At 33.5% G+C, this 25,805-nt stretch overlaps 2 protein-coding genes across 2 annotated transcripts; one reads left to right on the top strand and one right to left on the bottom strand.

Moving 5' to 3' along the window:
• Positions 1 to 686: 686 nt before the first annotated feature.
• On the bottom strand, positions 687 to 1,916 carry EMC6 (ER membrane protein complex subunit 6). The gene is made up of 2 exons (XM_090115553.1): positions 1,646 to 1,916; positions 687 to 1,194 (listed from the first exon to the last, which is right to left on the bottom strand). The coding sequence occupies exons 1-2, from the start codon at positions 1,776 to 1,778 to the stop codon at positions 986 to 988; spliced, it is 342 nt and encodes a 113-aa protein (XP_089971679.1). The 5' UTR covers positions 1,779 to 1,916; the 3' UTR covers positions 687 to 985.
• Positions 1,917 to 3,324: 1,408 nt separating this feature from the next.
• Positions 3,325 to 25,026, top strand: LOC149898082 (uncharacterized). The gene is made up of 14 exons (XM_090115335.1): positions 3,325 to 3,434; positions 3,935 to 4,917; positions 6,097 to 6,239; positions 6,792 to 11,005; positions 11,386 to 11,516; positions 12,124 to 12,205; positions 12,544 to 12,692; positions 15,398 to 15,493; positions 19,089 to 19,284; positions 20,000 to 20,148; positions 20,780 to 20,936; positions 21,458 to 21,557; positions 22,302 to 22,412; positions 23,609 to 25,026. Exons 2-14 carry the CDS (start codon positions 4,122 to 4,124, stop codon positions 23,939 to 23,941), a joined length of 6,657 nt encoding a protein of 2,218 aa, XP_089971461.1. The 5' UTR covers positions 3,325 to 3,434; positions 3,935 to 4,121; the 3' UTR covers positions 23,942 to 25,026.
• The last annotated feature ends 779 nt before the right edge of the window (positions 25,027 to 25,805 follow it).

Here is a 25,805-nt window from a genome sequence, read left to right as displayed (position 1 = left end):
TTTTAACTAGTTTAAATAACAAAAATGACATCAAAAATATCATGAACGTTAAAAATAGTGTTTTTTCTTAATATGTGTGTGTATGTATTATCTTACAAGTGCAATGTATGATACATAAAGACATTTTAAGTTTGAAAAATCAGATGTTTTGCGCGAAGTGATAGTAGTACCCACCTCAACGCTTCGCTTATAAGGCGTGCAACATAGATGTTCTCTATTTTTGAAGTGAAACTTTTTTAGCCCCGTTGAGAATAAAATGTCTAGGTTGCGTTATGGCAATACCGTCACAACATAGAATAAGGCAATGATTTTGGTATCTTTGAATCTTGCCAAAGAAGTTTCGCTTCTGACACGTGTGCTTGGCACACAGCCTTTTTTTCACCTGAATAAAATTAAATGCTTACATAAAAACATCATACAACCCTCACACCCATATTTTCAACAGAATATCTAAGTATATGAACAAACAATAAAATTAAAGTCTGTCTGTAATATTATGGAATTTATAGTTTACTAGCGGTCCGCCCCGGCTTCGCCCGTGGTACATATTTACGTTTTCTCTACGTAAAAACCATCCTCGTACTTCAAGGAATATAATAAAAAAAGAATTATCGAAATCGGTTCAGCCGTTCTCGAGTTATGCGCTTACCAACACATTTTGCGATTCATTTTTATATATAAGATAGGCCATCCACACGTCTGCCGAACAAAGTGACAAACAACAAACACATAGGGACAGCGCTATACACAGAAGTGAGAAGGAAATAAGTAAATCTCTTTTCTTCGTAGTGCTGTCCCTATGTGTTCGTTGTTTGTCACGTTGTTTGACAGACGTGTGAATGGCCTATTATGTTTCTGTATTTGTTAATTTCACCTTATTTCCAAATAAATGAATATGAATATTCATCGGCCCAAGTATTATCAAGACAAATAATTCCTTTACACTATACTCGCCTTACTTATAACTTAGCTAACTTATTATAACTTAATACACATGAACCATCCCGTAGATGAATGTCCAAAACAGGACATATGTAAATAGACCTCCAAAGAAGCCATTTGTGAAGAGACTCTGCCGAGACACATAGTACTTCTGCCAGTGTGGACCTGCCTTAATCATAAACATTACCCATAGAACAATAACCGAGAACATGTAGAATGCAAATCCATTTAATCCAGTTAGGCCAAGCACACCTGAAATTGTTAAATAATTTGTTATAAATTATATTGTACCTAAGCATGTTTTTTTGGTTATGCGGAATTAACTGATTGGTATAACTATTGAAATTTTAAGCATCTATTTAGAATTGGTAACTTTTGTAAGCTATTTCAAGGTATGTATGTACTGAGTACATAGGTATAGGTACTTAAATAATATATTATGGTTATTTACTGTTAAAATTTATATAAAATTCTGAATTATTCTCAAATAAGCAAAATGTACGAAGTAGTCATAGCAATTTGAACGAAGCTCGAATAAAGCTCGAAAAAAATTGTCTCGGTCTGGCAGGACACAGAAGGCTGATCACCTACTTGTCCCTAAAGAAAATCGATCAGTGAAACTGATGTATCATCTGCCCCTTACCCCACTTGGGGATACGGGACTTCACTTTTTTTTTCGAATAAAGTTGATATATTTTATTACCTGCCGTGGATCCCGATAGTGCAGACATAGATGTCCGACAATATTCTACAACAATTGCATTATTTCTCAATGCTACTTCGCTGTACGCTATAGGCTCAGGTTTGTTAACCTTAGTTTTTAATGTTACCGACATTTTCACACGTCAATACAACAAATTCAATTAGTAAGGTTATCCGCCGTCACAGTCAGCCTAAAGGATTTACTTTATTAGTATAAATTGATTAAATTTTAATGTGTATTTTATTTCTATTATTTCTTGCTACTCTGAACTTTTTACCACACTTTTTACACTCGCAAAGGTCTATCACTGACACTTAATTGACAGTTATTTGACATTCGTCGACATTCGACAAGTACATCAACCTCGACATCAACAGATCATATATTTTTTTAGTCATGTTTTTTAAAATATAAAAATAAATACACCGGGATGATACCGGGTGTACCATAGCCTTCTCTGGAGATAGAGAAGGCTATGGGTGTAATCACAGAACAGTAAAGGTGTAATCGTTAAGTTATTAATGTAATTTTACTCATTAGGTAAAGGGCTTTCGATATCAGTTTTTTCCACAGGTTTTTTCAGATCTGCAATAGTTACGGAATAATCGCCTGTGCCTTAGATCATTAAGCTTGTGCACACTTAACCATGACATCCTGTATAATATCTTGGGCCTTAGTCTTGGGCACAAAAACAAAATTCTTTACGAACTTATACATATAATATTATATTATGTGCATGAATATAATATATCATCAATTGGATTGATATTTACGTACATAAATATTATATCTGTTTGGTATAATACCAAGCAGATTGAAAATTTTATCTAGTTATATCTAGGTTTAGCTCACAGCTATTCGCTTTTATAGTGGTAGGCATGGACGTATAAAAAAAGACGGACGCCGTATTACGAACAAACAACGTGAAGCCACCATAGTAAGCTAGCGATCGTGTAAAGACAATAAACACGCACACTCTCTCACCATAGTAAGCTAGTCGGCCGCCATTGCGTCGTGAACTACCGACTGATTAACTGCGTCACTGTTTCACAAAAAATATTTAAAATGCCGTCTTGCGTGGTTAAATGGTGTCGCAACAGTACAATTTTAAATAACAAAACACAAGGGATTACATTCCACAGGGAAGCAAGTTATTTCTTTTATGTTTTAATGACAAAATTATTACGGCAAAATTTATAGAAAAAAATACAGCCGCCATTGTCAACAGGACAGCTGTTGCCATGGCAACATGGCACACACACATGGATGTTTCGCCGCCATTACTAGGCTTCACTCAATGTTTAGGCGATATACCGTCCGTCTTTTTTTATACGTCCATGGTGGTAGGTATATTTTGCATTACAGCTACCTACTGAATTATGAATATATATCATCATTTTGATTGATACAATAGATTTTATATTGTGTCTGTGATTCCGGGGACTGATGGATTAATAGGTAATAGGTATATCAAGTATTTGACATTGATCTCTAGAAAATATGTAATAAATAAAATATCTCCCTTTTTATGAAATTTATAAAAAGCGTTGATGCCTAAAAATCGGTGTAGATCTATATGTGTCTATAGGTTTTATCTATATCGACATTGACAGGCGACAGCCGACACCTACAATCACAATTCACAACTATTTTACACACACATTCAAACATTCAATCGAGTGATTTTCGCGGTACTGAATACTGAGCGTCGTGAATAGTGGAACTTAATTTCTTGAAAAATTAACATATTTAAGTTAATATTTTTATCAGATTATGTTTTAACTCGAAGGTAATCAGTGAATAATAATTTTAAAACGGTCCTCAATAGTTGAATCTTTCTTGTTTGCATAAATCGAGCATAGTGAGATATAATGGCGCGTGGATGACGGCTACATAGGGTCCCATTTCGGAACAAAATAGGACTTTGGTCGAAGATTGCTCAGGCGTTGGGAATATTAAATAATGTATTTGCAACGTTTTATTGTGTAGTTCCTAAAAAAGTGATTTTTGCATTTTTAGAGCAAGACAGTGATAAGTAAAAAAGAAAATTAAGTTTTCGATCCTGTGACTGAGGAAGTAACTATGGCCTATTTTTTCTTAACATACAATTGAGTAAAATACATGGCGATTGTTGTTCAATTTACCGTTAACGTCTTATCTTGATGTTTATATAAGTTTTTAGAATCATTATGTAAATATTTGATGCAATATTAAGCGTATTTTGTGCGAATTGCTTGTGTTATACAATTGATTGTCTAAAATAACTTCGTTTCGTTTCTTTTGTTGCAGAACATGCATATCTATACATATGAACGAGCGATACTCGGTTGTTGAGTGCTCTATTCGCATTTACCATTTTATTTATTGATAAATATGCGATATTTCATATTTTCGGTATAAAAATTACAACCGACATTTTCGGCTCGACATCATTGCGTCAAACTGGCGTATGGCGGTTTGATTGCTTGTAATTAAAATGGAGGAATGCGAAGATGTAAGTTCTGAGGATTTGAGCTATTCTAATAGTCCTGCACTTGTAAAAATGAAACCAAAGAAGCGATCACTAGTTGAAAGAGAATTGGAGACAAATCTAACAACGAGAATCACTTCTCCAGTCACTAACAGTGAAGCTACCAGTACTAGCCGCTATGGCCGAGCTAGGAAATTAAAATCGGAGTCAGAAGTAAGCGATACCGAAAAAACAAATCCCAAATTAATTTCTCCCAAGTTCGACAAATCTCCAAGTAGACAAGTAGCAGCGTATAAAATGCACGCATCAAATTCACCAGTAAAAACGGAGAAATTGGATGCGCTTGACAATCAAATTGAAAATATTTACAACGAAAACATACTGCTTAGTCGTTTTGGTTCTACTGAGAAGAATCCATCCTCTGCCAAAAAGCAGCCTAAAATCTACATACGAAAAGACTTGATACAAACAAAAGAGAAGGAGGAAACGGTTATTCTAATAAAGAACATGTTTTCACCGTCAAAGGAAACTCTTAAAGCAGAATCGAATGAAAAATCAGCTCCAAAGAAAGGACGTAGTAGTGATTTGTCATCTGTTGTTAAGACGTTAGATTTTGATAGCAATAACAAGAAAAAGAAGGATGTACAAGAGAAAAGAATGTCGCAGAGTGATCTCTTTGAGTTGGAGGCACAATGTGAATATCAAGTTGGTGATTTGGCATGGGCCAGAATGGGTACATATCCTTTTTGGCCATGTATGGTTACTAGAGAACCCATAAGCTTGATGTTTATCAAAAAGAAGTGTAAGTATACATACAAAACTTAAAATATTATTAATTTTCTATTATGGGCCGATTTTTCAATGCATGGATAAAACTTATCCGTCCAATAAAGTATTACACGATAATATTAAAAGTCACGTAAATTGTCAAATACAGGCAATTAGAATACGTTTTTAAAATGGTAGTTTTATACATTATTCGACAAATAAGTTCAAAACCAAGGATTGAAAAATCAGCCCTAATAATAATTAAATATTTATATTTACTTAGAACTCTAGTCAAAAGAAGGTAAATCATTATAAGACTGATATGAAATATGGCATTTGCTTATCATTTTAAAACAAGTTAATTAACGCTTTCATAGATTATTCATACATATTGATCAACTTCTATGCATAATAAATCAAGTATTTCATAGTGAATATATTATTGGAAACATTTACTTTATTTATTTTATTTTATTTTATTTTTTACATACATAGATTCCTTACAGCTATTTGTATTACAATATTTATAATTAACTTTAACAAAACAATACGCCAATAAAAAGGAATACCAATAATAAGACAATTAATGTGACAGTAGTTTAACATTAATTATGTATAACAATGACAAAGTGGAAAAAATTAATATTATATATATATATTTTTTTTGGACACGGTATACAAAAAAGAGGAATTATAATTTTAAATTATTAACTGTAGTTATAACACAGTTTTAATAATAATGAGCTTTTGAAATATGAACAATGTCATCTGGTATAAAATTAAAAATATATTAAAACATCTCCTAACATTAATTATGTTCTTCTCTATAATTTAAATAGTTTGATAAGCATACAGATTGTTGGATGCATGAAACAGAACATTTAACCCATTGACCACCGAGCGGCCCGATCGGGCCGAGACACAATAGATTTTCTATTGTGTCTGTGATCCGAGGACTGACGGATTAACTAAAATAAATAATACACCAAGATATTCAATTATAAAATATTTCTACACAAACATTGTTTCTCAATTTTGAAGTAATTGTTATAAATCTATATTAATATTATCCCAGAATACAAATTTAAAAAACTTATTAAAAAAACAGATGTGATAATAAAAAGCAAAAAACATGCATGACATTAATAATTTTGTAATCTGTATGTTACAATTAAAATTAATTTATCATAAAATTAAAATTTTCAATTTTTAGTATATGGAAGACTGGAAAAAGATATAATACATGTGACGTTCCTTGGAGATAACGGAAGACGAGGTTGGATATTGGAGACCATGCTGAGGAAGTATCAGGGACTGCAGGAGTTTGAGGCCACGAGAGATCAGTTCACATCTGAGGTATGAAATATTTGTAATTTTTATATTTGTGATGTACAAAAATTACGTATGTGGAGTTATTGATACATATAAAGTAATCTAATATGTATTTTTGTTTAAAAAGGAAAATTCAATTTAAAATGTCAGTTCATTCAAAACAGAAATACTTTTTTTAATATATTAAGAACTTAAAAAATCATCTGTTCAGTTTTGTGCCTATTAAATAATATTAACTGCCTTATTAGGCAGTAAATATTTATTTCATACTAGCTTTCTGCCCGCGGCTTCGCCCGCGCAGTCAAAGAAGAACCCGCATAGTTCCCGTTCCCGTGGGATTTCCATGATAAAAACTATCATATGTCCCGGGGTAAAAAGTAGCCTATGTCCTTTCTCGGGTATCAAAATTTCTCTATACCAAATTACATGCAAATTGGTTCAGTAGATAAGGCGTGATTGAGTAACAGACAGACAGACAGACAGAGTTACTTTCGCATTTATAATATTAGTATGGATTATCTCATTGAAATTAATTTTAACTGATTAACATATTATGTTTTAAATTCTCATTTACAGGCTAAAAGAAAAGATCCAAGACTGTATGCAGCTTTTTTCATCACAGAGAAGCGGCTTCCATATTGGTATACATCCGTAGAAGAAGCCGATATTCTCCTTAAAGAACCTAAAAGGCTAAGAATAGATGCTCTAAATGCTATGATTGATAAGTCCAAGAGTAAAGTAACTCCAGCCAAAAGTAAAAAGATAACTAGAACAAACAGTGATGTCTCTCTCAGTGAAAGTTTATACGACAGCTTATTTTCAGAAGACGATTGTAAGAATTCAGATTCTGAATCCACTAGGAGTAAGAGTAGGAATAAATCTTTCGATGTTTCTGACGTTGTTACTGCGTGTCTCGACAATATGGCCGCCAAAACGGGGATTACGAAAATACAAAAACAATCGCACATGGATAGGTGGTTGCAAAAGGCGAAATCGAATACGCCAGAGAAACCCCAGATCAAACCTCAAATCAAGTCTGAGAGGAAATCCAAGTTTACTAAATCAAAAAATGTGACGCCAAATGAACAAAAGAGATATAGCTTACGTCTTTCTAATCAGGATTCTGATAATGAAGTTAAATTATTAGCTCATCACACTGAACATGATTATACCAAACTAACAAATGGTCATATCATAATTGATGAAATTGATCTCATTGATAGTGGCAGTAATTTGAGCCATGAATCTTTTGAGCCCGGTAGTGGTATTGGTGTTATTTCTAAAGTTGAAACTCTTGCTGGTCAAGAAACTAAAAATAATGAGTGTGATAGCATAGCTTTAGGACTAGATCAATGTGTTGATGAAGAAAGTGCTGTAATCGAAGTTATAACAAATGAAGACACTAATATAGAATCATATGACATTAATGAATATACAAAATTAGATCAAGACAAAGTAACTGTTGTATCAAATAATTTAGAAGACAATAATCATGAAGAAATCTGTGATAATTTAAAAGCAGAAGTAAATCAAGATGCAAGTGATAAAATTATTGTTAAGAATTCTTCCAATACAGAAAATGACGATGACATATCAGAAAGTAAAACAAATGAAGAAAATCATTCGGAAAATGTAAATGAAAATATGTGTAATGCATCGACATCAGTTATTATCAATGATGATGAAGATGATGTTTCTATGCAGGACATTTCTATGCAGGAACAAGAATCTACAGTAACACTAAGTGAACAAAATAACATAGAAAATGATGATAAAATTGTAAATAGACTGGATTGTGTTCAACATGAAACAGAGGGCAATAACGATCTTGATATTAATGATTCAAAAATAATGAATAATGACATTTTATCTCCACAAAATGATGAAATGAATGCTACATTATGTGTAAAACATACAATTACTGATAATATTACATTAAATCATGAAGAAAGTGTTATTGAAAGTATGGATGTAGATGAAAATGACTGTAAATCCAATCAAGATACAGAAAATGTACCTACTAGTAATGATTTCAATAATGATATTATTCAGGAAGAAATTAAAAAGCATGATCTTAATGCAATTATAAATAATAATGAAGATATAGAGTCTGAGATGTTTGCAGAGGAAATTGAAAGTGGTTGTGAGCTTAATAAAGAAAGGCTGGAAGAAATAACTGAAATTGATCAAGCAAATAGATGTTCTACAAATGAAATACAATTAGAAGATACTAATAATCATGATATTCTACAAAATGGACATCTTGATGAAGGAAATGAATCCGAAAACACTGAAGAAGATGAACCTATAATAAAATATACAAAAACAAGTTCATTAGTTGAAATAAATGGCCTTAATTGTTCTGAATTTCTTAAATATGTTGAACAGAAACAAGATTCCGTGATTGACGAACATCCTGAACTATCGCCTGAGGAAATAACTACGTATTTATATAAAACATGGCAATATGAAGAAAGTTTAAAAACAGACAGGAAGAAATTGGACGATATTGAACAATCTAACTTGGTGAAAGGCTTAAAAAGTTCGCCGTCAGTGAAAAAAAGACGTAAAAGAGTATTACATTTAAAATCGCATAAGAGTAAGCAAACTTTGATTAATTTTCAGGCTGTACCAAAAAGCAATAAGACTGTAATAGAAAAAGATGACAAACTTATCAAAGAAAACTATACAGTTTCTAATGAGAAAGCAATTCAAAATGTAGAAACAGTTTTAAACAATGGAAGTGAATTTGAATGCAATATGGACACTCCATTAGATACTGAAGAAATAATCCACGAAACAACAACTAAGAATATTTCGACAGATGACAAAAACAATGAAACTTTGAGTGTTGAGAATGAGGTGACTTCAAAAAGTTATAATGTGAATATAGCTTCAGATATTGAAGATTCAAATAGTGAATTCTCTGAAATTGAAATATCTAAGAAACTATTATTGGACGAAAACATAAAAGATAGTGATCAATTAAGTATCAAAATAAATGGTAATGACATGAATGGCTCTGAATCAGATAGTGACTGTGAAACTAGTGAAGCTGCGTGTAGTATTGTTTCTACATTATCCAGCGAGAAAGTTCAAAAGAAAACTTTTAAAGATGATTTGGATGACGCAGAATCTGCGAGCGATTGCGAAATGAGCGAAGCTGCAGGCAGCACTATTACTGCCATTTCAAGTGAAGAAATTCAAAACGAAGATGTAATCAAAATAGATCCTGATACTTTATCACTTAAATCGGAAAGCAGCGAAGTTTCAGTCTCTAAAAGAAAATTACGCACCAAAGAAAAGACAATGGATCCCAAGGCATTAATGGAAAACCCGGAATTTTTAAAATACTTGGAATTACGACAGGATGCACTTATGGAGGAAAACCCTGAACTAACACAAGAAGAAATAACCAATTATCTATATAACACTTGGTTATATGAAGAAAGTTTGAAAACAGACATAAAGAAAACAGATGATATTGACCAAGCTAATTTAGTGAAAGGTCTGAATCAAGAACCCGCGCCTGTAAAAAGAGTACGTAAGAAGAAAGAAAAAGATTATACTACTTTCAGTTCTAGTACATCGACGACTACAACTGAAGAAATTATCCCAAAAGAAAAATCTAAGAGAAGGACAGAGAGGCAGTTTTACAAAGAGGACTTCTCAGATTACGAAGATCAAATTGAATTGTTTGAAATTTTTAAGACAAAACCTAAAACTAACATAAAATCAGAAGAAATTAATGCACCTTCTAGTTCAATGGAAGTAAATGGAGATGTACACAAAAAGACTGAAGACAATTTCGTTACTGAAGATATCTTATATGAAGAAGTAGACCAATTTGACGAAGTCGAAGAATATTTTAGACAGTTGACTGAGCCCAAGCCAAATTTGTTTAAAGGTTTAATCAGGGAAAAAGTGTGTGAAATATGTGAAAGAACTGGAAATCTAGTTAAGTGCAAAGGCTGTTGTGGCATGTTCCACGTGGATTGTGTCAAGAAAGTTGTCGAAATAATTGAATCGCCCCAACCTATTAGAGGTAGAAAGAAAAAACGGAAGAATCGAGGCAGAAAACCCAAAGGAATAGATGATTCTAACGACGACCACAGTGACGATAAATCGCAAGATCACAATAATTCTGAAGAAATGCTAGATTACGAGCTTGATTCGCATACAATACCGAACGCGGATGAATTCGAAGAGAAATTATCAGCTAAATTGAAAGAAATGATCGAAAACCCAGAAACAAAATACGACTCTAACTCAAGCGATGAAGAACTAAATTGGAGCGACACAGACGTCGGTAAATGTAAAGTTGTGGACATCATACCTCGTAAGAAGAAAACCGAAGTGTCGAATTACGACGATTTCAAGTGTAAAAACTGCGAACAACACACCACACCTGTTTGTTTTGTATGTAAGAGTGACGTATCTCCGAAACAGAAGGTCGAAAAGAGACAAAAATGCCAAGTAGCGCATTGCAATCAATACTATCACTTAGAATGTTTGGAACATTGGCCGCAGACCCAATTTAATTCTGGAGAACCGTCTCGAAACAGCAAGAAACAGAATGATTATTCGGAAGCCTTATCTTGTCCTCGTCATGTGTGCCATACATGTGTGTGTGATGACCCCAGGGGATGTAAGACGAGGTTCTGTGGGGATAAATTAGCAAAATGTGTTCGGTGTCCAGCTACATACCATACATTTACGAAGTGTTTGCCAGCTGGAACACAGATTTTGACCGGTTCGCACATTATTTGTCCGAGGCATTATGAGCATAGGTAAGTTTTATTTACTGTTAATTAATTAATTAGTTCGTTTTCACGTGTATATAGTCTTTATGTCTTATAGACAAATCTATCTAGGTTCAAAATTAAATTAGTTGCTTTTGTTTAAGAAAAATATGCAAACAGCGTTTATAATAGTAGTAAAAAGTATTGAAGCTTGTTTAGATTCTAATTTTTGTTATCATTCATGTCATAAAAAAATATTTTTATTTATTTTTGTATAGTATTGTTATGTATAGGTATTTCCCTTTTGCTATTTGTGAGAATCTGTAAATGGCTTATTTATTTGATACTGTATCTAAATTGTTTACCAATGAGCTAAAAAATATCTTAAAATATAATTAAATTTAAAAATAATATTATAATTATTTCAGGCCCGGAAAAGTACCCTGTCATGTGAATACAGGGTGGTGTTTCATATGTGCGTTAGGAGGTTCACTAATTTGCTGTGAATATTGCCCCACTTCGTTCCATGCTGAGTGCCTAAATATTAAGCCTCCTGAGGGTAAGTTATATATATTAATTTTTACATTTCATATACTAAAGACTTTTATGTAGAGTTGTATAACCTTTAACTGGTTACTTGTTTAAAAAAAATGTTATTTTATGAATGCTTTTGAATATGCTATTGGGTAAACTACTTAAAATGTATTATTTGGTGCCTTTGCGATTTAAATTTTTTATAAACAAAAATTGATTAGAAAATCCATAGTATTTACTTGTGTTTGATTTTACACGAGTATCATACATACATTTAGAAATTAAAGATTGTAAAATCTTCAAGATCATTTAAAAGTCGAGACACAATATAATATGTATAGTTAATTTTTATATTTATAGTGCATGCAATTTATCATTATTTTAAAGAATAGAAAAAATAAATTCATGATTTGAACCCACTATGATTTCTTACATACAAATTACTAGCTGCGCTTTGCGGTTTCACCCGCATGGCTCCGCTCCTGTTGGTCTTAGCCTTCTCCGATAAGACTATCTAACACCAAAAGAATGTTTCAAATCGGACCAGTACTTCCTGAGATTAACGCGTTCAAACAAACAAACAAACTCTTCAGCTTTATAATATTAGTATAGATTAATATTTTAACTTCCAGGAGGCTATATGTGCGAAGATTGTGAGACAGGTTGCTTGCCGTTGTATGGTGAAATGGTGTGGGTCAAATTGGGTCATTATAGGTAAGTTTGTACAAAATATTATCATCTTGTACTTTTGTAATAAAGTAATATGTATTTGCAATTAATTTAATGAGTTTTAGGTGGTATTGATATTTGAAGGTTATTTTTTCCTTTGAAAATTACTTATTGTAATAAATTATGTATATTAAATTTCGATTTTGTAGAAAGTCGCGTAAAGTTGAAGTCCGTCAAATTTTAACTAAGTTTCTCGAAACAAATGAAAAAAATAAAAATAATTTCCTGGCTTTTTAAATGATGCCTGTTTATTAGAGAGGTGAACAAATCTTTCTATCTTTTTTCTTACATTTTAAACTCAATCTTACTTTCTTACCTTCCAGGTGGTGGCCAGGCCTCATCCTGCATCCATCAGAAATTCCAGAAAACATAATGGCCGTAAAACATTATTCTGGCGAATTTGTGGTTCGATTCTTTGGCCAGTATGATCATTACTGGGTGAATAGAGGCAGGGTGTTCCCGTTTCAAGAGGGTAAGTTTTTACGGGCGTTTTTTAAGATTTTTTTTAAACTCATAATACAAATTTTTAATTTCGTAAAGTTTTGTGTGTATATTATAATACTAAACTAAATAATAAAGATGAATTAAGTTTGTGAATAGTACATAATGTGAACAAGAAAAATGAGTATGATGAAAATTGAAAACATTATATGTATTTATTATTTTGTAAAAACTTTGTTCATGTAGTCATTGCTACTATGTATTACTACTACTATTATTATTCTTCGAAATAATAAAAAAAAACAGCACACTACACATGAGTATACGTCAAAGTGAATGGAAAAAGAGACATCTAAAGTAGAATGTGGCTAATTAGCCACATTTTGACGTGCCACATCTGGAGAGCTATACAGACGTTTTTACTTATAATATCATATATAACGGAAGAAGAGGCCCAAAGGCTGTTTTTAAAAAGAGTGACGTCAGCAATTCTGACGTCACCACCATCAGAGCAGGCGCTCATACTCGAAGTATAACGCCTGTGGGTATTTTTACTGCCTTTTTAATTCACGTCGAAATTACTAATTTTAGAGAGAGCTCCGAACGCTCCGACGGCCGGCGTGTGAATGTGCTCTGTGCCGTCGGGCGATCGCATTTAAAGCAAACCATGACTCACAAGAATTAGTTTGAGTGTTGCCACTCGAATTTTTACAATGAATTTTTATCATTTTTAACAAAGATTAATTATTTCGTTAATTTAATTATTTCATTTGTGGTTGATTAATGAATCAACAAAAAAGATCAAAGTAAACTTTAGCTAGTTATAATTATTTAGTAGTTTGAGGGTAGTCGTTTATCGTCGTTGCGCCGACACGGCCATACTGACAGGCGGTGCGCGCTCTGCACCAGCCTCGTTGTAAATGTCTCGTTGTAAAAGCAGGTCACTAATGCGCTGGACCGACCAAGTGAAATCTGCTATAGGAATTTGTGTATCAGACTGCACCAGACAGTCTAGTAACAGGAAGACATGGCGGAAGATCGTGCGGAAAGCTGTGTCCGCCTCCACTACCAATGTGGATGTCTCAACATGACCACGACCACTCTGCCAAGAGTGAATCGACAAAGAAGAAGAGAACGATTCTCGGCGTATTTTGTATCGGTTCTCGGAGAGTCTCGAAGGTTCTCGTAGATTTCTCGGAGGTTCTCGTAGATTTTAAGTCTAACACGGCCATATTGACAATCGTACGTCCTCGTACGCCTTTTCTCGTATTACAACACTACGGTAGTTCATCTCAGGATTTCAAAAACACACTGCCTCGGCCACACTGACCTTTCAGAATACTGAACACTCCACATGACAGAGACAGTCCGTTAGCGTATCATGTGATCAACACCTACTCATTTGTGATATAGGCAGATTCTCGAAGGTTCTCGTAGATTTATGCTTATCACAAAGAGAGGCGCAGCTCAGATAACACACACAATTCCTTCGATGAACTACACTCCCGTTACAATAATCCACGTAACAAACTTTTACTTTACACAACGCACGAAAAAACACAAACGCCAGTATGCCGTTACAAAACTACGTAAACGTTAACATTTAAAAATAGAGAGCTTGAATTCTATCTAGTGTTGCCGCTCGATAGTCCACTATCGATAGTCTATCGATTAACTATCGATAGTTGGGGAAAAGCAATAGTATCGATAGCACTATCGATACTATCGATAGTGTCGATACTATCGATAGTATCGATAGTCCTATAAGCGTAAATACTATCGACACATAGCAATACCATCGATAGTATCGATACTATCGAAGCTCAATATCGAACGAACTATCGATACTATCGATAGTGTCGATACTATCGAAGCTCAATATCGAACGAACTATCGATACTATCGATAGTGTCGATACTATCGATAATATCGTCCCATCGATAGTGACCTTAGCTATAGCGATAGCTCAAAACTATCGATAGTATCAGTACTATCGATAGTATCGATTGTAGTTGCAATATTCAGTAGCAATAGTATCGATACTATCGACAGTATCGATAGTATAGCAACTATTGGCAATCAATACTATCGATTTTATCGATACTATTGCAGTTCATCAATAGTATTCCATGATTAACGCTATCGATAGTATCGATAGTATCGATAATATCGATACTATCGATAGTGCTATCGATATTCTGACTTATTTTCAAGGTCAACTATCGATAGTCAAACTATCGATAGTTCGGCAACACTAATTCTATCCAACTTCTGATAACGGAAGAAGAGGCCCAAAGGCTGTTTTTAAAAAGAGTGACGTCAGCAATTCTGACGTCACCATCATCAGAGCAGGCGCTCATACTCGAAGTATAACGCCTGTGGGTATTTTTACTGCCTTTTTAATTCACGTCGAAATTACTAATTTTAGAGAGAGCTCCGAACGCTCCGACGGCCGGCGTGTGAATGTGCTCTGTGCCGTCGGGCGATCGCATTTAAAGCAAACCATGACTCACAAGAATTAGTTTGAGTGTTGCCACTCGAATTTTTACAATGAATTTTTATCATTTTTAACAAAGATTAATTATTTCGTTAATTTAATTATTTCATTTGTGGTTGATTAATGAATCAACAAAAAAGATCAAAGTAAACTTTAGCTAGTTATAATTATTTAGTAGTTTGAGGGTAGTCGTTTATCGTCGTTGCGCCGACATATAAATAAATAATTTTATTTCACAGGTGACACCGGCAAAATATCAAGTAAGAACTCAAAGATAGACGCCGCGTTCGCGATGGCGGTCGAACACGCACAACGGGCGTACGAAATTATAAAGAGTAAGTTTATTTGTTGTTATTATATCTGTTTTGGATTGGTTTGTGGGAAAAAAACTTTTATATACCAAAAATAATAGATCAAAAATAAGATCACTTTTAAGTGATAAGGCCGCCTAATAAACTATACTGTTTTTTTTCTTGTTCTGTATATTAGCAATAAGTTTTCTATGTACCTATAGTTTTATTGAAGAGTAAATAAATAATAAATAATAATATATTGCTAATAAATTACTACTGTAATAATAGATTTGAAAGGCCTTTGGCACTAAAGAGTAATCAATTTGGTATAAAAAAATTATTTTATCTGTTATTATAAAGCTATTTGTTGTTTGTTGTTTGTTGTTAATAAATATTGATAATTATAAATTAAAAAGTATATACTTTAGAACAAACGCTATTCATGGAGGTTCTCTTATTTTTGTACACAATAGTTTAAAATGCAAGGAACGAACTGACATTGTTAGCCTTTCTGTAGAACGGACCATTGAACTGTCCTGTGTGGAGCTGGAGCGTTATATTATTGTTTGCGTTTATAGACCCCCTTCCAGTGACTATAATATGTTTGAGACAGTCATGGAAGAAATATTAAAGCGTTTAAGTAGGAGTAAAAAAAAAGTTATAGTATGTGGTGATTTTAATATTGATATACTTTTACAAACACAAACGGCAACACGAATTGTTAATTTGTTTCAGTCATTTAATCTGTATAAACTTTTTAATGAACCCACACGAATTACACCTACTTCTGCAACCTGTATTGATAATATATACTGCGACTGCAACTGTTTAGAGAAAAATATTCTCAATACACTCACTTCGGATCACTGTGGCCAGAAAGTAGTTTTTGAATGGGATTGTTTACCTGAATTTAAAAGAATTAATGTTAGGCCTATAACTAAAAAAGGCATTAATAAATTTAGAGATAATATTAATAAATGCCTGCCTGTACTGAATGATCAATCCTGTCATAATAATCCTTGTGAAATGTTTAAAAATCTTTTTAATTTAGTGCATAATGAATTTGAAAAAATATTTAAAGTTAAATCTTTAAATATTACCAAGGATTTACCATTTAGTAAATGGTCGACACCTAGCATACATAGGTGTAGGATCGTTCTTTATGAGTTATATGGTATGAAGCAATATAATAAAGACCCATCTTTTCTTAGTTATGTTAGAAATTACTCAAAAACTTTTAAAATTGTTTGTTTTACTGCGAAGCGTTTGTATATCAGAGATAAAATACGCGACTCCGATAATAAAGTTAAAACAGTTTGGTCTATTATTAATGGTGAAATGGGTAAAAGCAAATCAAGTAATACCATAAAACTTGTTAATAATGGCATGGTTATTGACAAAAATGCTGATGTTGCGCTTGCATTTGAAGATTTCTTTAGTAGTGTCCCTGCTAGCATTACTAATAATTTAAATTCGTCTTCAGCACTTGCAGAGACCTTTTTGAGGGACCATGTTGCGGGGTGCAGCACATTATTTGAATTGCGACACGTAACTGCTAATGATATTGTTACAGCCTTTAAGACACTAAATTTAAAAAATACTTGTGATCTTTGGGGAATGTCCGTAAATTTAGTTAATAATATAATAGAAAATATTGCGAACAATTTAGCTTTTATATTTAATAAGTGTTGTGACTATGGTACATTTCCTAATTTATTAAAGCTTAGTAAAGTTATACCTCTATTTAAGAAAGGCGATCAAGAAGACTGTAACAACTATAGACCTATCTCGATTTTACCAACATTAAGTAAGGTATTCGAAAAGTTAATATTAAACCAATTGACTAGTCACTTTGCATCTAATAGTTTGCTGCACACCAAACAGTTTGGTTTCACAAAGGGGCGCTCAACCACAGATGCTGGAGTTGCACTACTAACACATATATATAAGGCATGGGAAAACTCAAAAAATGCTTTGGGGATATTTTGTGACCTCTCCAAGGCATTTGACTGCGTTGAACATTGTACCTTATTGCGTAAACTTAATCACTATGGGATTAAAGGACAAGCTCAGAACCTCATAGCCTCATACCTGCATGATAGGATACAAACTGTAGTTGTTAATGGAGAACGTTCTAGCGGTGCGTCAATTAACATTGGTGTTCCACAGGGATCTATTTTAGGACCCTTCTTGTTCTTGGTATATATCAATGATCTACCTTATTATTTACAGGATAGGTGTGAAATAGTTCTGTTTGCAGATGATACCTCATTAATATTTAATGTGGATAGGCATGACCCAAATGTTGACGAAGTGAACAGTGCTCTTTTACACATATCCGACTGGTTTACTGCTAATAATTTATTATTAAATGCCAAAAAAACAACTTGTGTTGAATTTTTACTACCAAACGTTAAAAAGTTAAGCAGAAATATTACCTTGAACGGGGAGGTATTACACCCTACAGAATCGACTGTATTTCTTGGGTTAACATTGGACGAGAAACTACAGTGGGGAGCCCATGTCAACACCGCTGCATGTAAGCTCAGTTCAGCAGCATATGCAGTCCGAAAGGTAAGGCATCTCACCGATGAAGATACAGCTAGATTGGTTTATTTCAGCTACTTTCATAGTATTATGTCCTATGGAATTCTACTATGGGGCAGGGCAGCAGATATAGAAACTATATTTATCTTACAGAAAAGAGCCATTCGTTCTATATATAATTTACGTGCTCGGGACTCACTAAGAGATCTCTTTAAGAATACTGGTATCCTTACTGTACCATCACAGTATATATTTAATAATATTTTGCATGTACACAAAAACGCCGACTTACACACAAGAGTAGGAGATAGACACTGTTATGGCACAAGGAACAGAAATAGAATTGAAATGCCATTTTTCCGATTAGCTAAAGTTAAAAATTCATTTATGGGTCAAGGTATACGCTTTTACAATAGAATTCCTCATAATATTAAAGAGTTTAGTAGTTCTAAATTTAAAACTTATATAAAAAATGTACTAGTTCAGAGAGCGTACTACAGTATTCAGGAATATATGGACGATAAAAACCCATGGAGGGTTGTCGCGTAAAAACCACAGGACAGTTCTTTGGCATGTTATTACAATACTTATATGTTGTTTACATATGTATTTTGTAAAATTGTAAAACTGACATGATTTAAAAGAGCAACTATGGAGTTTCTTGCCGGTTCTTCTCCGTAGATACTGCTTTCCGAATCGGTGGTAAATTTTAAAATATGTAATGACGTTTCAAAAGTGCTTCTTTAAGAAGTCTAATTGAATAAATAAATGTTTGAGTTTGAGTTTATTTAGATTTTAAACAGAATGAATCAAATAGTTATTTATTTTCCAGAAATATGAAGCATAAAAATTGTTTTGTTGTAAGCCTTCTGTAGTGTATGTCCTTCCCTATTATCGGCTCTTAGACGCACACGTCCTCTCACTCCGACCGCCTGCAGCCAACTGAGCTGTGTGAGCGGTGTGACCGTTGCATGTGCGCAAGAGACGACATAATACTTCCCTCTCTTTCACTCACATACACTACACCTTCAAAATTCAATAATGCAATATTTTAGCAATTTATCTGTTTATAATTAATTTCTATTTCCAGACTCACCCCCCTCCCACGAGGGTGACTCAGACATAGCATCATCCCTTCTCCCCCCACACTACATAAAGCTAAAGGTCAACAGGCCCTTAGGGTCCCTGGCCAATAGACGGAACGATGAGGAGGGCTCGCTGACCGCTTGCGAATGTGACCCCAATCTGAGCCAACCGTGTGGACCTTACTCGCATTGTCTTAATAGGTATGTGGTTTTATTATTTGATTTATTAAGTAGTCCCTAGACGATAATATCAAAATGTTATACTGCATTACCATGTAAGATTTAAAGTTAGTATAGATATCACCCTTTAACAGAACCTAATGATTGATGCGATAAAAGTACAGGATGTAATTTAATTGTATTCAATGGTAAGTAATTTAATTTTATAATTGTGACACATTTTTCTAGGTTCAATTCCCAGGTGTGTCAAATAAATTTTCGAAAATCATTGAAAGCAGTTTTCATTCTTCTCAACGTATTAAAAGTACTTTCCCTACCAGGTGACAATATGAATTCGGATGTAAAAATTATTACTGTTAAGATACTATTCAAAATAATAAGTTTAAAAAGTATTTTATTTAAAACTAGCGGTCCGCCCCGGCTTCGCCCGTGGTACATGTTTATGTTTTCTCTACATAAGAACCATCCTCGTACTTCAAGGAATATAATAAAAAAAGAATTATCGAAATCGGTTCAGCCGTTCTCGAGTTATGCGCTTACCAACACATTTTGCGATTCATTTTTATATATAAGATTTTATGTGTACTGTTAAAATGCTTACTCTCTTAAACATAAAATCAAGAGAGAAGAAGCTATTCGATGTCACGCGGGTTCGATATATCGCCTCATAATCAATACTTTTACAAATTCTTCTCTTTTTTATATATTATTTTTCATTTTAATTAATAAATTGCAGGATGCTGCTAACGGAATGTGGTCCAACATGTAGGGCGGGTGACCGCTGCAATAATAGGGCCTTTGAAAAACGCGAGTACCCACGTATGGAGCCCTACAGGACACACGCGAGGGGCTGGGGACTTCGCACATTAGAGGACATCAAAGCTGGTGAGTAAAGTGTAAAGTGTAAAGTGAAAGTGTAAAGTGAAAGTGTAATGTGTAAATGTAAAGTGTAGTGTTAAAGGGTGCGACATTTCATACAAATTTTTAGTACTGCATGTTAATAATTTTAATCTTAATGAATCTTCCCACATAAGTATAAGTAACATACATAGGTATTAAAAATGAAAATAAACCGAAAATAGTGTTACCAAAATGTTAAGTTACAGCAAGAAAATACATAAACCTGAACAAAGCCAGAACAGGCGGCTAATGTAATAGAAATAAATTGTTCTACATGTAGAACACACATGTCATGACCTGTATAAATTTTATATTTCTAAATATGTATTCTATAACAAAGTGCTCTTATTTCACTATCCATAAAAACGTGTTTTGAATTCATCATCATGTCATCTTATTTTATTACTCTAAAATCGTGTTTTAATAATTAATATGCACTATTCATCGCCTTTTAAACTGCAACTAGCATTTACCAACTATAAATAACCATTTTTACTAACAATTCCTTTAAATTTGTTACTATAACCGTCGTTTCTTTTTAAAATCCTGTTTTAAACCTGTCAAAATCAAAATTAAAAACCTGTTATAAACCCGTTAAATCACAACTCTCTTCCAGGTCAATTTGTGATAGAGTACGTAGGAGAATTAATAGATGAAGAAGAGTTTCAACGCAGAATGAAAAGGATGCACGAAGTTAGAGATGAGAACTATTACTTTCTCACTCTGGACAAAGAGAGAATGATTGACGCGGGGCCTAAGGGGAATTTGGCTAGGTAATTATATGTTTTTTGATGATTTTTTTATTACTATTGCATTGATAAGATATACATCTTATTATTATAAATTAAAAAAAAAAAATATGGCAAGCAAAAAGCGGTCACCGCACTGCTTTTTGCTTGCCATATTTATTTATTTTCGCCAAGTTTTCGCCCAGGTTAGGTTTTCGTATAGGTTCACCAAACTACCTAAATTAGCAATTTGATTTATTTTTAACATATAATGATATTTTTATACGATTACATTACATATTTATTTTTATACGATACAGCCGTATTGTATAAAACATTCGTTGAAATTAACACCTTATTCCGTTGTAGTATTGATCAAGTCTATTGTATGTACATATATGTAATGAGCATTAGAAAACTCTGCATAATACACGCGTAGGCAGAGTTTTGCTTTGGACAGTTTTTGATTTTAATTTTTAGTTGTACGGAAATGCAGTATACTGATGGAAAATAATATGTTTATTAATAAATATTGTATTTAATATTAATTGTTTATATAATTTCAGGTTTATGAACCACTCGTGCGATCCAAATTGTGAAACACAAAAGTGGACTGTACTCGGCGATGTGAGAGTTGGATTATTTGCATTGTATGATATACCGGCTGTGAGTATTGTTTATTTATTACAACCTATACTTATATTATAAAGCTGAAGACTTTGTTTGTTTGTTTGAACGCGCTAATATCGGGAACTACTGGTCCGATTTGAATAATTATTTCGGTGTTAGATAGCCCATTAGCTCAAAGAATAGCCTTTCTCGATATATACTCGATCTCATCAGGCTAAGACCAACGGGAGCTGAGCAATGCGGGTAAAACCGCGGGGCAAAGCTAGTAAATTAATATAATTTTTAAGAATTTACCTGTGTTTAATGTGGAAATAAACCCTCTTTGCATGCATCTAACATTTGTAATTATAATGTATTTACTTCTATTACAAAACTAGCGGTCCGCCCCGGCTTCGCCCGTGGTACATGTACTTACGTTTTCTCTACATAACAACCATCCTCGTACTTCAAGGAATATAATAAAAAAAGAATTATCTAAATCGGTTCAGCCGTTCTCGAGTTATGCGCTTACCAACACATTTTGCGATTCATTTTTATATATAAGATTAGATTGAGTTGCACAGAGAACTTTTATGTAAAAGAAAGTTAGTTTAATTAAATTATCACATATTTAGTGATAAGTTCGGTATCTATTGTAGAACAGCTATAATTGAAATGTTGGTTTATAACGGCCAATTACGTGCTAATTTTAATGAAATTTTCACGAGCAGATACAGATGCCAGATAGATGACAAAATGACTGACACTTTTAATGTAATATAAAAATTATCTCTTTTACAGAATAGCGAATTAACGTTCAACTATAATCTCGAAAGTGCGGGGATTGAGAAAAAAAGATGTATGTGCGGCACCAAACGGTGTTCTGGTTTCATGGGGGCTAAGCCTAAACAGGTTCGTATCTTGATAGATTTATTTAACAATAGTAATAAAATAATATTTCGTAACCATAGACAAATGCCAGAGGTCTGTAAGAATTTATTTTCGATTTAATTTTTTTTTATAAAAAAATATTGTGCAAGATTATGGCAAAAGTAATGTTAGTGAACTTAGGAGATCATTTTTAGCAGATCAAAAAAAAAATGTGAGTTCTTATCGCGTGCAGTTGAGTTCTACAGTTCCTGATACTTTTTAGAAATAGTTCTGGCGTTTTTACCTTACAAAACGACATTTGAAAAAATGATCTGCCAACTTCCCGTAGCAGATTATTTTTAGCAGATCAAAAAAAAAATGTGAGTTCTTATCGCGTGCAGTTGAGTTCTACAGTTCCTGATACTTTTTAGAAATACTCGCGTAAAATGAAACACTAGAAAATTTATTTATGTCATATTTCATCACGCCGTAGCACCATGCCGTAGCATCATGCCGTAGCACCATACCGTAGCATCATGCCGTAGCATCACGCCGTAGCATCACGCCGTAGTATTATGCCGTAGCATCATGCCGCAGCCTCATGCCGTAGCATCATGCCGTAGCATCATGCCGTAGCATCGCGCCGTAGCATTACGCCGTAGCATCACGCCGTAGCATCATGCCGTAGCATCACGCCGTAGCATCATGTCGTAGCATCATGCCGTAGCATCACACCGTAGCATCACGCCGTAGCATCACACCGTAACACATGCCGTAGCATTACGCCGTAGCATCACGCCGTAGCATCACGTCGTAGCATCACGTCGTAGCATCACGTCGTAGCATCACGTCGTAGCATTACGTCTTAGCATCACGTTAAGCCGGGTCCAGGTCGGGTTTTTTCAAATGTCGTTTGTTAAGGTAAAAACGCCAGAACTATTTCTAAAAAGTATCAGGAACTGTAGAACTCAACTGCAAGCGATAAGAACTCACATTTTTTTTTGATCTGCTAAAAATGATCTGCTAAGTTCACTATATATGGGGACATAGGGATAGATCCCTATGTCCCCATATATAGATCTTTAAAACTACGCAACGGATTTGATGCGGTTTTTTTTTAAAGTGTTTTAGTATATGATTTATTAGGTTTTCTTCAAAGCGGACGACGCCGCGGGCGGAAAGCTAGTTAGATTATTATTAAATAAATCATTTATTTACAACTATTGATAATTTTACAGGATGAATCTCAAGCAAAGAAAAAGGCGGCGAAACGGACATACAAAAAGCGGAAACCCGAACCGCGGATAGAACTATCGCCCACGACAAGCCAAAATAAAACGAAACGGGGAAAACCGAAAAATAGAGAACTTACAGAGATAGAAAAAGATCTTTTAATAATAAAAAGTGCGACAAACGGTATATCTAGTGACTCTGAGGGTAGTTGTAGATTAAATAGCATAGATAGTGTCAATTCGTTTAAAAGAAAAAGACTAAATGATGATATAAGTGATGTAACTTCACCAACAACGAAGAAAGCCAAACATGAACACAAGAATTATGACGTCGATTGAGAGAATTCAAATTTGGAATCTTCGAAACGCAAGAAATCAATTGCAAGTTTAAATTTCGAATTTTCGAACGTGATTTCAAAATGGAACTGTTCTACAAAAAGTGCCTGTGTTGTGCATTTGAATATCGAATGTGATGTGATTTAAATATGGAACTTGCGCGAACTTTTATAAATAGAACGGAAATTATTAAGTGCCTCTTTGTCTCGAGAATTGAATTTCGAATGTGATTTGAATTTGGAATAATCGAACTATCATGAATGGATGAAGTTATTAAGTGCCTCATTGTGTTCTTGAGCTACTTTTGAATTTCGAATTAACGATTCGAAAATGGAACTTAGACGTTAAAAACTTAAAAAATAGAAGTTATATAATGCATGTTTGTGTTCTAAGCAGTGTTGAATCATTGTGTTTATGAATTGTGAATACTTCTGTTTATTAACCGACTCCAAAAAAAGGAGGAGGTTATATTTTATTAAAGTAATATGTTAATCAAATACCCAGTTGTGCAATTTATATAATAACTAAGGATTCGTAATATTTCTTTTCTTTCCTTTCTTGTCTTTGAAAAACTGTTTCATATCTGTTTTAAGCTGACGAATATACCTATTTTAACATGTAACTAAAAAAATACCCACTAACAGACTAGCAGTAACAAAAACTTTTTTTAATCTAAGAAAAAATAATGTTAAATTGTGCCTAAAATTGACTAGTCATGCGAAAAACATAAGTGAAATAGAATTATTATGAGAAATAGCAAATATTTGAATATAATAAAGAGTATAATGGTTTTTGAAGTGAAACTTCTTTAGGCTCGTTGCGGCATGGCAATACCGTCACGTCATGGAGTTACGACAATTTTGGTATCTTTGTATCCCAAAGAAGTTTCACTTCTGTTACGTGTGCTCTGCTCTTTTTTATTATCACATATTGTATTTCAATCTCGCTTCCAAATTGGAAAATATGTATGGGAATTCGTAAAACCGTTCATAGCTAGACCGACTATACGCACTCGTATTTCCATATATTATATGACTAGCTTTCCGCCTGCGGCTTCGCCCGCGCTTTCAAAGAAAATCCCGCATAGTTCCCGTAGGATTTCCTGGATAAAACCTAGCCTATGTTGCTCAGTGAAGATGCAGCATTCTAATGGTGAAAGAATTTTTAAAATCGGTCCAGTAGTTTTAAATGCGTGAAAACCATACATACATACATAATTACAAACCTTTCCTCTTTATAATATTAGTATAGATAGTATAGACAAGCTCGACTGACGTACGCACTGATGGTCGGTAAAGCTCTGCAACCAGCCTTAAATTCTTTATATCATTGCCAAAATATGATAATTCTAATATACTGCCATTTTAACTCGAATTTTGTTTTAAAAATAGTACTTTAATCATTTTTTCTGTATTTACCCCTTAACTACTCTAATGTTTAAGTACGTACAATTAAAATCATAAAGGACGTATAAACCTTTTAGGGCCGATTTTTCAATGCTTGGATAAAACTTATTCGTCGAATAATGTATAAAACTACCATTTTAAAGACGTATTCTAATTGCCCGTATATTTGACAGTTTACGTGACATTTTAATATTATTTCGTAATACTTTATTGGACGGATGAGTTTTATCCAAGCATTGAAAAATTGGCCCTTAGTATTTAAGAAAATCGCCCAAAGTTGACTTATTTCGGGTCCATTACAATGGAGAAATGTAAAAGTATCATGAATTTTATTATATGTAAATATTTAGTTTTATAGCAGCTGGCTGGATGAATAAAACTTGTATATATTTTGGTGTTTTATTTCTTAAAAACGAGTGAGAGTAAAATAATTTACGTGGATGTGTTTGTGAAATGTGAGT

This window comes from Colias eurytheme, chromosome 23 (genome assembly GCF_061535395.1).
Source record: "Colias eurytheme isolate Ceu_HAF_F1 chromosome 23, ilColEury1 Martin Lab GWU primary, whole genome shotgun sequence".
In the NCBI taxonomy this organism is placed as follows: domain Eukaryota; kingdom Metazoa; phylum Arthropoda; class Insecta; order Lepidoptera; family Pieridae; genus Colias; species Colias eurytheme.
Note: the sequence above shows the minus strand (reverse complement) of the source record. Positions and strands in the feature narration are given on the sequence as shown.